General features: G+C 37.9%; 1 protein-coding gene across 1 annotated transcript in view; it reads right to left on the minus strand.

Annotated features, from left to right (window-relative positions):
* The window catches only part of spidr (scaffolding protein involved in DNA repair), a gene marked incomplete at its 5' end in the record, with an annotated part of 30245 nt that extends 13685 nt beyond the window's left edge, over positions 1–16560 (minus strand). The window contains 3 exons of the mRNA XM_015402299.1: positions 2924–3082; positions 14727–14956; positions 16356–16560. Of these exons, the coding sequence (XP_015257785.1) occupies positions 2924–3082; positions 14727–14956; positions 16356–16560 (594 nt within the window). The remainder of the gene's footprint in view (positions 1–2923; positions 3083–14726; positions 14957–16355) is intronic.
* Positions 16561–17551: the final 991 nt, after the last annotated feature.

Raw genomic sequence — 17551 nt, forward strand, 5'->3', positions numbered from 1 at the left:
TATATATATATATATATATATATATATATATATATATATACTACTGCAACATAATTGTAGGAAAGCAATGGTTCCTTCAAAGCAGACTAAGATGACAGCTGGATCACGTATAGATCTCCTATCCTCAATTAATAATTAGAGTTTTGCTATAATCTGTTTGAAGCTAAGATGCAAATTGCATTGGGTAAAAAAAAAAAAAAAAGAATAAACAAATAAACCCGTAATGTTTGCAGTCTTCCTTGATTAATAGAATTCGGACAGAAATACCCAGATATCAATCTGATTGGTTCACAATAAAGTTTCTGATTTTTTATTTTGTCCAACTTAAATACAATTTCCAACTAATTTCCATCACGACAACGTGTGCTTGTAGCCCGCAGTTTACAAGCAGGTCAGAAGGTGGGGGAGTATGCGTGCTACTTGCATCATTGCTGTGCTTCATCTGCTCTACAGTTTCAAAGCAAAAAATATAAAGTACCTGCTTCCCTTTAGTAATGAACCGGTTCACACATTTTCAAAGCTCTTGAAGGCCAAGGTGGTTTAAAATATGGAAGTTCTTGAGCCAAGGTGAGAGAAATAAGGAGATGGAGGCTTTGTGCAGTTTTGATGTGAACCACAGCGGCAGACAGTATTATGTGCCGCTCAAGAAACTACACCCAGGTGCTACTGGTGAGAAGCCGGTAAAAACTAAAGCCACCACAAGTTACTTTAAAGCTGCTGAACACACTCTGAAGTTTTTGTCTGTCTGTTACATACAACCCCCCCAAACTAAGAGCTTATGGAAACATTTAGTCACCTGTTTAGCTGATTAAAGTCATACCTGCATGTCTTATTGCGTAGATTTCTTAATACCTACATTAATTAAAGGACGTCGAAGTTTTTCCATCAAAACAATAATAAACAAATAACATCAAATATATATATATATATATATATATATATATATAAAGTATTGAACTACGAAAAATTATATATGTATTTAACATTTAGATAATTCTGCTCCAATAGGAATACTACGCTAAGCTCATGTGAGACGGAGTTCTGCTGTTGCCAGATTCTAGTAGCTCTAAGAAATTCTTCTCTGCTTTACATTTCTGAGATACAAGCAGACCAAAAAAGAAGCTAAACTGGGGGTGAACAGTGATCAAGTTTTTGAGAGTTGATGCCGACTTAAAGAAAAGAAAAAGGAGCCAAAAACCTGGAAATAAGCTGGCAGAAAAATAAGCCTAACACTGGTCTATATCTAGATTATACTTATCATAGCCGACATTGAAAATAGTAAAACTGTTTTACTTGCAAAAAAAAAAAAGCCTTTCTTATTTGTTTTTGAAACAATAAAGGCAGCTAATTAAAAGTTAAACTATTAATATTAATAATTTGCTAATAAATTATATAAAAAATGAAGCTGGCCTAGTTAAGTTTTATGTCAATCTTGGTAAGATTAAAATTGTATCCCGTAAAAAGATAACAGATAAGGAAAGGTTTGGGCAATGTTTCAACAATGGCTTTAAGTTTTTACAGATGTATTCTGTCAGAAACGCTTGATGTGAAGCCTGATTAACTCACTGATGCTGTGGGTTTCTGTATCTCACTATTAGAACAGCAGTTCACACTTTTGATTTCACAATAAGATCTGAACACTTTTTTAAAGATGTACATGTGCAAAGAACACCATTAACAGAAAAACCTTGCTTAATATACCCTCATATGCAAGACCTAAAATGTTTTAGATACTTCATAACAATAATACACTATGAAGGTGTTTTGGTTTCTACTTGTAAAAAGAACAAGGCATATTTTTTTGTTTTAACTTTTAAGTCTGAATTAAAAGCCAAACACCTACTGTATGAACTTCTGGTCCTATTAAATCAGCCTTGACCTGAAAATAATATGAGTACACTGCCAACAGGACAGAGGACTCTCAGACGCTTTGGATTTCTAGGACAAGCTTAGAGGTCTAGCAGGCATTCTGAAAGTTCCACTGAAGTGGAAAAACCCCGAGTGTTTTCCCACTTGAGTAAATAAAGCTATTGGAGATAGTCCATCCATCACACTCTGACCAAAGTCAACCTCCATGATTATTATGGGACAGACATTGAAAATATCATGGAAGTAAATGTTCCCCAGCCAATTTCTAAATGCCCTCACACCACTTCTTCTAACTGCTGCTAATCTGGGATGTTAGCTGGAAACTCACGAGGAACAGACACCATGAACCTTGGTATCAGCTTACCTGTAAACAGAGACAGACCGCTGACAGGACATCATCACACGGTCCAAGAAAACTCCTAACATCATGTTCACATTTTAGGTCGTTAAAAAGGGACAGACGAGGATATGCAGTATTAAACACACCTGATCAAAGCGTGTGACTAGTTTCTCCATACAGGATGAGTCTTGAAGCGTTCGCTGTTAACAGAAGGCTGTTGTACAAAATATTAATTAAATATCAGTGAGTGTGTTCCATTCTTTTTCCTGTTTCATTTCACATTACCACACATAGCTTAACTTCTGAGTTTATTTGTTTTGGCGTCTTTCTATATATGGATTACTTAGTTTGTTACCCACACCTGGTGGAAACTTCAGGTCAAATGTTTAATTTAAAATAATGTTAACAATAAAAAATGGGGATGTAATTATTATATCCGCTGTATTTGCCAAAATGCATTTAATTAAATCAGATATGTATTTGAGGAGGGTTTATGCTGAGGGCTCCTGGCTCTGAGGGTGCTTCCTATCACTTCTTATCAGCAACTGACTCTCTGAGGCATTTACCCGAGGCTGTTACCCTAGAATGTTAAAGATGGAGAGAGATAACCTTGCTTTTACAAGAAATGGAGTCATACTGCAAATTGTTTCTGGTAAAATACAAAGCTAATTTCACCTGAGAAACTGGCCTGATACTAAAGACTGAAAATCTCACCGTTCTCGAGTGACCCGCTGCACCACTTTTATGCCCCTCAGCACACAGGCTCTGCCCTGCCACATCTGGCAGTACTGGTGGAGCTCGTCGCTGTTGGAAAGAGGATGGAGCTGGAGCACGCTAAAAATCCCAAAGCTATCCTGGATGAGCACACATAACCTGAAAAAAAACAAACAAACAAAAAAAACAAACAATATATAACATGTTGATCATAATTCCTAAGAGAAATAAGGCATTTTTATGTACCGTATTTTCACGACCATAAGGCGCACCGTACTAAAAGGCGCACTCTCAGTTATGTGTCCCATTTCTGTATTTAACACACACATAAGGCGCACCGGACTATAGGGCGCGTTTTTTATATACAGGTACATGTCCTCTACTACCTTTAAATACCTCTACTGCGTATTTAAAAATACAGCGGGGGCAAAACTGAGTATGACTGTGCTTTATTCATGTATTTATTACAAAGTATTAATCAAACCTGGCAGCTGGCCGTGAGACAGACACATCGCAGATGACACAGCGCTGTGGTCACTCCTAAATTAACTTAAAATCCTGAAACCTGCCGACAGAATATGTTCGCTTTTATTACCGGTATCCTGGTGCCTGCAGTTTCAATTATTTAGATGAAAAACACCTGCCAGCAGCCGCGGTGAACGAAAGGATTTCTGCTGTCGGTGCACCGCTGGTATGTGGGGGTCTGAGCGCCTCCGACAGAAATAGATAATCTGGATGAACTGACTGCAATTATGAAGTTTTCAGGTGGCCTTTCTCACTTAAAAACATATTAAAACTACTTTATTCCCACTGATCACAGCAAATATAGCTGCAAGATTAAGATTATTTAGATGAAAAAACACCTGCCAGCCACCGCGGTGAAGAGGAGGAGACGCGCCCAGAGGCTGCTGTTGAATTAAGTTTTCAGGTAGAAAAATAGAGCGGGAGCAAAACTGAGTATGATTGTGCTTTATTCATGTAGGCTATTTATTACAAAGTATTAATCAAACCCATCAAAGTCATCATCCTCTGTTTCTGAATTAAACAGCTGCGCTAAATCAGACATGCCAGTTTCCCCTTCTGCGCTGTCAGTCACTTTCCGTGCAGCGCAGCTCCTCAGAAATAATGCCGGCTTTTGCAAAAGCTTGAAGAACAGAGCCAGCAGACACGTTAGTCCAAGCATCTACAATCCATCCGCAAACTGTGGCGTAACTTGCCCGGCGCTGCCTTCCACTTATCCTGAAACTGTGGTCTCTGTCGGTCATCCATCGCTCCCACGCCGCTCGCAGCCTTACTTTGAACGGGCGCGTCACACCGATGTTGAGCGGTTGAAGTTCCTTTGTCAGACCCCCCGGGATAACGGCGAGCACAGCGTTCATTGATTCACCTTTTTTTTCACATCGGCTGTGAGATGGGCACGCAGCGATGGTGATGCGTGGAAAAAAACACCTGGTCTCCTCACATAGGCTACACCTCCCTCAGCCACGCTTTCATCATCTCCTCTTTCATCAGAGCGCTGTGTCTGTCTTGCTGTCAGCTCCCAGATCAGCTTCTCTGATTGGTTGATGCGGCGCGTCCAGCAGCAAAACTTAAAATTTTCCATCTCGAGCAGCAGCAGCGCGTTGGCGGCGCTTCAGATGCTTAAACGATCCCGACGTGCTGCACCTGCGGCTCAAAACGCGCTGCAGGACCTTTTGCTGCACCTATACGCGCGTCAACCATTGACTTTGCATGTAAACTCGCTGCTTCTGCTGCACCTGCTGGGTCCGGTTCACACCGATGTTGAGCGGTTGAACAGCGAGCACAGGGTTAATTTGTTTCCCCATGTTTTTCACATCAGCTGTGAGATGGGCACGCATGGAGTTACAGATTAATGGTGATGAGTGGAAAAAAAACAGCTGGTCTCCTTACATTCAGCCACTCTTTCATCATCTCCTCAATGAGGTGGTCTCAAAAGTCGCAGTTACAACACATAGGGCGCACCGCACCATAGGGCGCACCGCACATTTTGAGGGGAAAAAAAGACGTTTAAGTGCGCCTTATAGTCGTGAAAATACGGTATTCCCATTTTTCACTTTACAATCACATGCTTCACTGTATTTTACAGATATATTGATATTGAAAAACTCAGTTGAACTATGCCTAGGGCAAAAATAGACTGAATTGCACTGGGGAAGCTCTACAATATGAAGCAATAAAATGGCAGTATTATGCTACAGGGATAGTGTTTTTCAAAAAAGAGGGAGGAGCTGGCCAATTTCAAATCTGAGGAAAAAATTAGCAGATATTGTGACCTATAGGGAGATTCAGAGTGGCTGAAAAAAAAGGGAGGTTCAAAGCCATGCAGCTAAAAGTTGCAAGAATGATAATTGATTAAAAAAAACAATACTAGATAAAGTTTATAGTGCAACCATGCTTCATATACAGTTACGTTTTAGATGCTCTTTTGATACTTTGTTTCTTATAAAAGTGCCACAATAAGCTGAGTCATTTTTTTTTTTTGGTTTAATTGTTTAAAGGTTTTCTACTATACAGCATTATTATTACTCTACTATTGTTATTTCTGATGGTCTGAATATGTTTACATGCACACAAAATCTCTCTTCATTCTCTGGCGTTGTACCCATTCTTTCTTTTAGTGCCCACAATGACCGCAGATATTTTTGCTTGTCAGTTTGAATCAGACTTTCAGAAGTACTAAAAAAGCAACAAAAAACTGAAGCCGCAGCCAAGTTCCAGATTTGGAAGATCTGTTTATGTGTGGTAAATATATATGCATATCTTCCACAAATGATTTGCATGGTTTAGTCACTAGATTATGTTTACACATGTTGTCTGCTGAAATGCAAATGCTTAACACTTTGCACCGTCTTTGAAGATCTGTTATGAGCATATTAACAGGTTTGCACCCGTTTTAAGAAGCCCAAACCATCAGAATATCAGGGCCTGGTTGGGTTAAATAAAGAAAATATATTACTTTGACATTATATTGCAAAATATCTGAATTAAGCAAATATAGTGCAAACTTAACTGAAGTAAGAGTTGACCTACAAAGGAAAGCTGAAATACCTATCATGGTTTCCAAAAAACTGATTTGAAAAATCAGAGGACTTTTTTTTTTAATTACTGTAATGAAACGTCACATTGTGCTGTGTCACACAAACAATGCAGGGTTGATACTTAGTTGTGACATTTCTGTGTTAATGCCAGGAGCTGGTTTGACAGGCTGCTGCTGACAGAGCAGACCTTTGCTCTACAGAGTTATGGAGGGAGTGAGGAGTCGACTATTCTTGCACTCTGTTGCTCCCAGCAAGCTTAGACCCTCAACGGCTAAAAGCTTCAGTATCAGTGAGAGTCAAGCCCAGACAAAGTCCTGCACAACCCGAGAGTAAACAGTGGAGTTCATGTACTCTTGTTTGACAAGCATGGTCAGAGAAGACGAGGAGGAGGAGGAGGAAGATAGAAAAAAAAATAGCAAGACGGGTAGACTGTCCACCAAGCCTGTGCATGTATCCACACACCCCAGACGCTAGAGATATTTGAGGCTTTCAACCACCTGATTGGAGCTATGAATGTTTTCTGTTGCTAAACTTGGAGTTTGTGTTTGTCTTCAGAGAAGGCGATGAAGATATGAAAATAACATTCCTGACTTTACTTTAGTAGTCTGACCATGATCAACCGGGTCTATTCTCAGCTGTTTACTTTAGTCAGTGTATTCATAGTACCAAATCAGACATATACAACCCATTGCAGTGATAACATTTGCTGTGGGATTAAAACAAAAACAGATGACAAGCAAACAAAGGTTTAACACTAGGTGGAGACCAAACTAGTCTCCCAGTATGATAGTAAAATGACATATCATGATAGTTTGTGTTAATACCAAGGTATTTGCATTAACACTGCAATAATCGCTATACGATCCAGTTGCTTTGATTTAAATGTTATCCCATAACTATTTGACAACTAATGAATAATTACTTTTACAATACCTATACATTCATTTATATATTGTTTGTTTGACATGATAAAAAGACCAAAAATTTAGAATAAATATAGCAGTAGTTCTATGCATTCATTGAGGGAAGTATTACACTGCGCTACTATTTTCCTCTTTATAGTGTAATAAAGTTAGTTTTTAAGCTGATTAACTGTTAGGTTCAGCCACTTTTATACTGTTAGTATAACAAGCTTGCAGAACTGTGATCCCTTATTAAGTCATGGATGGTGCTCCTTTAGTTCCCACCTGTGATGGTTGGTCCTTTTTTTTGTACGACTGGAGAAATCGCTAAACCGCCAACTTTGCCCTCCAACCTTGGGCAAAATATGGCAGGATGCACAGCAACATGTGGGGGAGGGGCAGTATTGCATTACTCTCTAAGCTATGTAGAACGACGTACAACAGAAACGTTTTTTTTGTGGTTTTGACAACATAATCTTAAAAAAAAAAATCATATATATATATATATATATATATATATATATATATATATATATATATATATATATATATATATATATAGATGTATGTGTATATATATATTCATTCATACACACACACCTATATATCGGTAATTTACTGTAATCATGCCTCCTCATTAGCCATTAAATGTATACAATGAAAACCCAAAATGGAATATGTGTAGGTTTTTCTTTATCAAATGTAATTTTAAACTTGGAATTATTTTTCCAGATACTTTAAAAATATTCAAAACTTCAAAACAATTATAGCTAAGTTAACAATCTCAGTTTGATTAAAGCAATCCTTGCAAACATTAGTGAAACTGATAAGGATTGTGTCAAATATACTTTGAAGACCTTTGATCTTCTGAAATAAAGTGCATATTGTTTCTGAAATGATCTGAATGAACATTTCTTGACTTAAGACAAAAAAAAACATGGCTATTAGGGTTCATATCTGCACAGAAGATATATCCAGTGGTTTAGTCAAAAACAGTCTTAGTCTTGTAAAAACTGAAAATATTGAGGAATTCCATCAAAAATTAGCCGTCTATTATTTTACCTTTAATATAACTAAGACTAATAAATAGGCAAATTGATATAAAGCATTATATAAAAGCCCAAACCAAGATTTTTTTAAAAGAAAAAAAAAATTCTCACCTCATAAGACTGTAACAGTACAGAGGGCCTGCAGCCATCTTAAATGTTCTGCATAAATTGAGACGTTTCTCTCTAAACCTATCTGTGCTTTGATTTATGTCGAAATATGTCATTGCTGACTTCCAAAGACGTTGTAAAATAAATGACTTTTAACGTTAAAAACAACCAGACTGTCAAGCAGTAAAACTTGGAGTGATTATCTAAAGCTTAGCTGGAAAACAAAAACAAAGAACAGAGAAAACTGTCTCTGGGAGCAGACATTCTGGATGTACAGTAAAACTACATAGGCAGAAGCTTTCCAAGAAAATAAACTGGAAATCAAAGCTTATAAAACTTATGGTAAACCTAAAACAACATCTTACATCTCGGTATTGAAAATTTACAGGAGACGAAAATAATTCCATCTCCCACAGGTCTCAAATAATGCAAATTAAACTCTTCATTTTTAAACAACACAATCCTCATGATTTTAAGTAAGATTGAGCTCAATAAGCAGTAGCTGGTGGTATAAGTCCCTATCACCTGTGCATACAGGATTCAGCATGTCTAATAACACTTGTAAAACAGTTAATCACAGCTTAAATTGATCTTGGCATGCTCTTCACTAGTTTTTCACCCTGCTGTAGGGTTAAAGTGATCACATAATCAGTACCTAATTAAGTAAAATGATGGTTGTCATTTGATGGCAGTGATGCACAGATGTTGATTTCAGAAAAAATTTGCAGTGAACATTTTTTGTTATTGAATAATAGTTTGTTGATGTTGTTATTAAATCAAACATAACAAAGGACCAGTTACATTTGCTTTGTAAGAATAGTTAAGGGTGCTAATGAGTGTGGTAGTTGAGATTTTTACTCTGTGTAGAAGAACATCCAGTTTACGTACGTTTTAAAAACTTAAAATGGATATTTCATATCAAGTTGTTTCACATTAAAAAAGATAATCTGTCTGTAAGTCAGACAGTAATTTCATTCTATTCTAGGCTGGATTTTATTTTTCCTTAACAAATGCAAGAGGCTGGAAAACATAGTTTTACTGCTCAAAGAATTGCAACAGTCTAAATAAACAAAGTAAATTCAGTCTCAAAATGTGAATTTGATTCATTTAGCCTTGATTTGGTACAGTCGACAACTTGACTTTGGTTATAGAGCTCCAACATCACCTTAGGTACACAGTAATCGGATTAACTTCTACAGAAAAGGAATGGGTGGGCTTTGAGTGATAAAATGCAATAAACATATTTTGTCTCACAACAGTGTAGCTGAGCACTCCGGGTGAGGTATTTATCGTTTTCATCAGAATGAAAGCCTGGGGAAAGGAACTGTCTCTTTTCGCGACTAATTTTTGCAAACAGCCCTTGGTAGCAGCGACCTGACGGTAAAGCCCAAACGTTTTGTGCCCAGGATGTGTGGGGTCTGCAGAGATGTTAGCTGTCCTTTTTTTTAGACTCTAGACAAGTCGTGGATAGTAAATGGTAAATCTACTGTACTTAGATGGTGCTTTTCAAGTTCAAGAACCCCAAAGCTTTTTACGCAATATTACTATGAACTCCTTGAGGCGTCACAGGACAACATTCTAAGCTGAGCCTTCTGCAGAACCGTGTTTATGGTACCATCACAGGTCCCAACGGAGGGAAGTTCCTAGGAACTGGAAGTGATCCACAGCAGAAAGAGTGTCGTTAGGATGGTAGGGGAGGCAGTGTAGGTGAGATGGGGTTAGAGGAGGTTCTTCGGTGGTCCTTTACTTCCTCCAAAGTGGACCAGCTGATCCACTTCTTGATTACAGTCTTCTAAAATGTAGTAAGATGTAACAGACAAAAACTGGACTTAGATCAAAATATCAACAGAATATAAATACCGGCTACAATAAAGGATTGTCCTATTTTAAGGGCTTTTGGATATCTTAATCAATGGCTTACTGCTTGGACATATCAGCAGAACCAAATACTTTATGGACAAAGTACAGTTGTGTAAGGGTTACTGAGTGATATTTGTTGTTTCCCAAAACATGAAGGCAGCTGCTAAGTTTTCTTCAGTTGGAAAAATGTATACACTTCCATTTCTGTTGCAGCATGTAAAAGCTTGAAAACCAGCCTGATACCTGATAGGATATCAAATCTAACAGACAGAAAGGGTTGATTTGGCATAAACAACACCATCTCCCTGCAAAAAGGTGGCTTTTTGGCTTCATCTACTGTCCATTGCCCACCCCCCCCAAAACGATGACCCTTTACTCCCAAAAAACCCTAAGCCACAGGCTGCACTGGGTCACTGACCGTTTTCAGGAATTTGTTATTGTGAGTGATCGCAGAATTCTCGGCAACTCAGATTTTCTTCCAGGAAGTTCGACACTCTTAGTCTGAGCAAACACCCACAAACATATCTCCTCTTTAACACACACACACAGTCACACTTTGAGCGCATGAAAGGCCAGAGCACAAGCACATTACTTGGCAACACACTATAAGTAAGCGAGCCACACACCGAGAACTCAGAGGAGAGATTTCATTGGAGGAGGGCGGGCATGGAGGATTCCTTCCTACACTTTGTCCACCAATCAGTGAAGGCAGAGTGATAAACATGGTTGTAACAGGATCCCAGCAGCACATTGTGTTCCCTCTAAACCAAGAAGAAGAAGAAAAAAAAAACAACAACTTGCCTCCCCTTGCTTCCTGCAAACAGTTAATCTTCTTGTTTATTCTCTTCGAAATTTACAGGAACTTGCGTCTCCTATCGTACAGATCTCCCTTGAGTTTTCAATGGAGAGGTTTAAAAAAACAAAAGGATGAAAAAAAAGATTTGCTGACCAGGGGAGTGAGTCAGACACAGGGGACACAACATGAGAGGTACAAAGTGTCCTTGTCTTTACAGAAAGGGAGGCCAGTGGGCTGCAGAGTAAACTACAATTCAGAGCAGGCACACATCCTGGAAAAGTACCATAGATTATGGACTTTTTTTAAGTAATAAGACAAAAGTTCTGAAAACGATCTGAACTTCAATAGAAACACTCACTGTAAGCAATACCCCAGTTTGTTACAATAGCCAACAGGTTTCCTCCTTCATCCTAACCTCTGCCCCACCTCCGTTCCCCAACCTTTCACTCCAAACAGAGTCTGTTAAATCTGCTCTGTCAGAGAGAATCAGAGGCACCGTTTCCGGTCACAGGGTGCTGTTTGTTTACAGCTACAGAAGCAGCATGGCCAGAGAGTCCTGTGACAACCACAGCCCGTCAAGTCAGTTAGTTTGTCAGCTGACCGGAACCCCCCCTTTAGATAAACCAATACTTTTATTACTAAGCAAAGGAAACAAAAAAAAAAAAACAGCCAGAAAGTGGTTCAGGCAATCAAAGGTCAGATTTGCTTCAAATGCCTCATTCGGTGGTTCATTAACCACAACAGGAGACCCCCAACAGGAGACAGGAGACTTATAGCTAATTATAACCAATATCAGTAATCTTCCAGGCAATTTAAAGCTCAGCTATTTTGGTATCAGAAGACTAAAATAATCCCCATTTCATAATGGCTAAAAATGATTCATTCTTAACTCATTCGAATTTTTTTTTATTTTTTAGAGATCATAGGAAATTGCTGTGTAGGTATGACAGATCCAGCTATTTGGCTTTTGAACCAAGAAATGTAGGGTACTTTAGGTCAGAAAATAAGCATACACAGCCATCTCAATCAATTAGAGTTTGGGTCTGACAGGAAGAGAGATGGGTTCCAAAGTAAAACACACATTGAGTAGGGGGAAATACAAATTAAAGTCTCTCATGGGAAAACAATCAGGTTTGGAGGCACACAGAGCATATAGAGCAGGTGGGGCAGATTTGGGAATAACCAATCAATGAAACAGAACAGAATACAGAAAACTACCAATGATATGAGTTCAGGAGGACAGAAATCAGATAAAGTATTGATCATCTTTGAGCCTTGCAAAAACATCACGCGACATTAGGAAAGTGCAGCTTATCACTCATCCCTAAAAGAAAAAGAAAAAAAAAACTTCAACAAGCACCACAGATCACTCTGAGAATCACCTCTTACGGCCTCACCCAGTACCTATAAACCATCCCACAGCCTTTGCTGCTGTGTTTTTCTGTTCTTTAAATGCAGTTTATTCCATTTGTTTTTATATCAAGATCCTCTATATGTTCTGGTTTAAGGGTATGGTGTGCAGTGTGGTCATTAAGTGGGACTTTGCTTGCTTTGAATCCATGCTGGCTGTTTTTTAATGATCCGTGGGGCATTGTTTGGATTCGTGGGGCACAGAGACAGAAGGGAACAAAAAATCTGCAAAAAAGTGGTGCACTTCATGAGCTGCTGTGTTATGTTTCTGTGAAATGATTTGGTTGGACCACAGAAACATGCTGGTGAGGAGATCGGGGCCCTTCAGTTATACCAGATCAAACAGTATGTATAGAGCTTAGATTACAATCGGTTCCTGTTCAAATGAAAGAAAACAGAAATATATTTGTATCTGCTCTAAACTGGTCACAGTGGCGGCTGGTGAAAAATATTTTTGGTGGGGCTGATATAGCCTAGTGTATGTCTCCAACTAATCCAGAATAAGAATTCAAATAAATAATTGAACAATAAATACAATTTAACAGTAATGATTTAATTTACTACTGTAATTTATTACTGTCTGTGGAAATCCACAAATGAATGACAGTAGGTAGGTAAATGTAGTTTATATAATTTGTTTTGCTTATAGGTACACACTCTAGAGAGTAAAACTGACATTTATGAGTTAATTTGTAAAAAATATATTTTACGTTTCTCTCTTCTTATAAGGGAGGGTGGTGCCCCAGCGCACCCTATGGGCCGGCCGCCACTGACTGGTCAATACCTGAGAGGAAGACTTTAAAGAAAGGAATGTATTTGGGCATTTGGGCAAAGCCTTTTTAACTTTTCTATTTTTTTTTTTTTGCAAGGAAATGTCTCCTTAATAAATACAGACTTCCAAGAGATGATATGAGCTGTTTGAATCGTTTGAACATTAAAGAAAGAAGGATCAGCTCTGGTTTTATTTTGCAACCAAATAAAGAAAGCATTGTTCTAAAGTAAGCCCCTACAATCATGAACATTTATAAAGTCATCTTACCACAAACAGGGTAGAAAAAACTATGACAAAATGTAGCTCAGTTTCCAAATATTCCAGTTCATGTTTAAATAAACACATGCTTGGATTTCTCTCGCACGGCGCTAGGTTTGCTTAACCGCTTTCTTGAATACGTGATTCCAACTTTGTTATTCCACAACTGTCAATTTAGGTCCAATTAAAAAGTGGAGGCTTAGAGTGATGTGTGGTGGTTTTATTTTTGTAGCAATGTAGCATTCTTCCATGCAAAATTTTCAGATCACCTATAAATATATGTATGTATTACAGCAGCTCTAGAATGTGGAGAGTTGAAAGGGACAAAATCAAATAAACAAATATATCATTAAATAAACAAATGAACAATTTAATCAATTAATTACCTATTATTCATTAGTAGTAGTATTTTGCATCTTCAAAAAGTCTCTGTATTTATTCAGGGTGAGGACATCTCTTATCTACTGCTCTCTTTATCTTTTCAAGATTTAAGCAATAATAAAAAGTTTCCCTTCATCCTGGGCTTTTTTTTCTTTCTTTTTTTACATACAGCTTAGTGTTTTTGGCCAAACCTGACTTGAATTTATCCACCATGACAAAAACCGTGACTCGTTTATTCTGGCTGCAGCATGTGGAAGGACCAACCTGTACACCAGAGATCAGCTGCAACTATTGACATTTGTAAACACCGATTAAAAACTTATAAACTTGGGCTGAATTGTTTTGACTTCATTCATTTGATCTTATTTTTATATTATTAACTTTATCTGTTCATGATTTTTTAAGTAAGTTTAAGTTTGTTTTATTCCATTTCACTACAATCTCAAAAAACCTATTTTGGAAAACAAATGTGTGGCACTATTAGAGATTTCTGAACTAATTCATTGTAAGTTAATACTTCATCTTTACTATCTTCTGACAAATAAATGTAAATGCTTTCCCTCACTTATGTAATTCATACTGTTAGCCTTATAGCTGTCTAGTAATATTTTACTTTTACCCAAGATTTTTTAATTGTTCTTTGATGTTTTGCTTCTTTTTTATCATATCTTAAGTCACTGTGTTACATGTGATTATATAAGAAGAGCTCGATCAGTAGTCGAATGGACTGAAATGAATAAAAAAAGAAACAATGGGACTCCATTTAAGCAAGACTAGTTCACAAGTTTGCTGGTGCACAAAACTGTATGAACGTACTGCTCTATTTCCTGAGAAATCGGCAGGAACAATAAGAGAAAGACTGGATTCAATTAAAAATGTTTGTGTCCTTTGTCAAGGAATGCCATATGGCTGGAGACAGCAAGAGCACTCTGTGGGGCCTGCTCCTCCGTGAACAATAGCTCGACCACTGAGACACATCATGTCACGAAGGACAAACATATGGGGTCTGAAAAAAAAAGTCAGCATGCACATCCAACCCAAAAAATAAATTTAATTGCAGCAAATGATTAAAATAGAAGAATATGGGGGGGGTGTGTGTATCGTTTTTGGCACAAACGATAACACCAATCCACCAACCCCCCCCCAACCCCCACGCACACAAACACACACACACTTGGATCACTAATTATCGGGCTGTTTAGCAGTACCTGGTTTTTCCTTTCTCTGCTGGAGGAGGAGCAGTGGAGGACCGAAGGGAGGCTTTGTGCTTGCGAAAGGACAGAGGAGAACAATCTGCCATAGGGATGGAGTAAACTCTTTGGACAACCACATCCACATCCTGATCCACATGGCCAGCCTGGCCAAGTCCTTCAATGGCCTCCAGAAGAGAGAGACAGTGTCTTGTCCTAAAACTGCAGAGAACATTCGATCCTTCAAGCTGTAAGCGAAAAGAACCAGAATAACATAAAATGAACACGTTAGATTTATCTCTGGCATATTTATTTGTAAAAAAGCTTCATTGCATCTCAAAGTGAATATTTATGCCAGTTCCTCTTCTTAAATTCATGTCCTGCTAATTTGTAGGTATTGCTTGTGCTACACATTTGAATAAGCATAAATAAAATAAAATATGTTTACTTAACAGACTCTTTAGTGTGACTACATGGAGTAATCCAATTGTTTTTGTTCCTTTAGTTTTCTCCTGCATTCTAAAGAACAGGGGACATAGCTCCACTTGGTCTCTATCTAGACACCCTTAAAAGACAACTGCTAAATTTGTACATCACATGTAGCTGCAGAATGCCACGGTTATACAGCTGGACTGATGGTTTGTGCGTTTTTATCATCATCATCTATCCCATCAACCTCTCTTGCAGGTCTAGTAGATGACTGCTTATACTCTGGCTCTAAATGAGCTATTTTTCTTCTGTTAACTGGAGACTCTTTCTTTCCACTATGCCCTCATGCATGCTAAGGAAGAAGGATTGCTGCAAAGTCAGCGGGTCACTGCAATCAGCTGGACCTCTTAGATAAAAATTACCATTTGAATTGCCTAAAAAAACCTAAACTTATTTTACTATAAAAGTTATTCAAATTGGACAGTATGTTATAGAATCTTAAACTTAATAAAAGAATGGATTAGACTGCAACAAGCTGATCTGATGTTTTAATAATATTGGACATGCCTGTTTATGCAATTGCTGGGAAATCTAAATTCAAGTCAGTTGACACTTTACAAAAGGAAAACTTTTGTTTTCCTTTTGCAAATCTTGACAAATGAGGAGGTAGGATTGATAGTAGCAGCTAAAACACTTCTTAAAAGATGCCATAAAAATAATCCAGTATTTATACTTGCTTTAATATTTCAAGTACATAAAAGTACAAGTAAATTCATCATATATGACACCTCTAGAGTACACAAGGAGAACACATTTAATCGTGCTGACTAAAGTGCTCCACCATGGGTATTTGTAATTCTTTATGCTCATTATTGTTAAGACATTGCGATGAACCCTGAGGCAATGAACCACAATCTGTAAATTTACAGCTGTAATTTTGTAAATATGAGCTCATAAATATTACTAACATGAGCCTTTTGAACTCTTGTTCTTGTGCACAATAACCAAACCTGAGCAGAACCTCGGGGTTTTTAGCCAAACTGCTGCAAACATAGTATACAGCTGCTGTCATTACATGTTCCAAGTGATCAATTCTCTGCCTGCTTCAACTTTTTTTCCATTAATTGATGCTTAATAAATCGGTTTATTAACCATTTAGACGTTTGTCAATTTAGAGCTTTAAATATATTTCTTGTTTGAGGGTCAATGTATTCATACCTGCGTTGCATTGCTTTCATCTTTGGGCTTGCATTCATCCAGTAGTCCAAATATTTTCCCCAAAAAATAAGGGGCATGTCTCTCAGCAGAGAGCCAAATCTTTGTTGAGGAACTATTATCTGGCTTGGAAGCAGAGGAGACCTTCTGGCTAAAGTGTGTGTTCAGGATAAGCGGACAGCTGAAGCCTTCAATAGACAGACTCTGCCTGAAAAGAGAAAATGATCAGAGATGCTGTATAGATTCTTAAACACGGTGCCTTAACAATGGTTTCAGCTTCTAAAAATTTCCACATATTTCAAAATATTTTGCTGGGAAATTTTATACAAATGTAACATTGCTTCAATACATTTAAATATAAAAATCAAATTTCTCCCCAAACCACTGAAGTTGGTGCCTTCTAGAACTGCTTTCCATCTAGACCAATTTTGTGTATGTAGAGTGATTTTCTATCTTATTCTTCTTTGCCAAAGCAGCTATTAAGATTGGATCGTGAGGGTCTATAAACATCAATATTCAGGCATTCCCACTGATTCTCTGTTAGATCTTGACCTTGAGCTACAAATGACAAATGAGCATTTTATTCATCGTAGCTAATGCTGGTAGTTGATACTGCTCTGGGATCCGATTTTCAAAAGCAGGATTAAGAAATCCAGAATCTCTGATGAAACAAGGATTAAAGATTAAAAGAATATTTTGCAGACTGGTAGTATCTGGATAAAAAATTGACTACAACGTACAAATGACTTAGAAGGTGCCTGCACACATGTTTGATCCTCCTCCTTATTTTTGGTTTTAAATAAGGCTCAGGTGTCTGGCACTGGAGGGGACCCACCATTCCCAGAATCAGGCCAGCAGAAAAGTTGGCCCTCAATTCAAACAAAGAAAGGTCTCATTTAGAAGAGATCCATGGAGGTATAGGTTCTGGAGTCATGGACTCCAGGCTAATTTGCCCCAATGTCACTGAAGATGGAGAAAGCAGAATTTGCATAGTTGTGTCCCAACTTAGTGTTGGTATTTTTTGTAATGTGCCAATGCGCTCCAGAAGGTAATTTATCTGCATGTTTGTGCAGTCTACTACAAGTATAGCATTAGGGGATCCTGAATTTAAAACAAACAAACAAACAAACAAAAAAAAACAATCAAAACAACTGAACCGGGCCGTGCTAAACTGGTACTAGTTCATCAGTAGGGCTCGG

The sequence above is a fragment of the Cyprinodon variegatus genome, unplaced genomic scaffold, assembly GCF_000732505.1.
Source record: "Cyprinodon variegatus isolate N-32 unplaced genomic scaffold, C_variegatus-1.0 Scaffold1332, whole genome shotgun sequence".
Taxonomy (NCBI): Eukaryota; Metazoa; Chordata; class Actinopteri; order Cyprinodontiformes; family Cyprinodontidae; genus Cyprinodon; species Cyprinodon variegatus.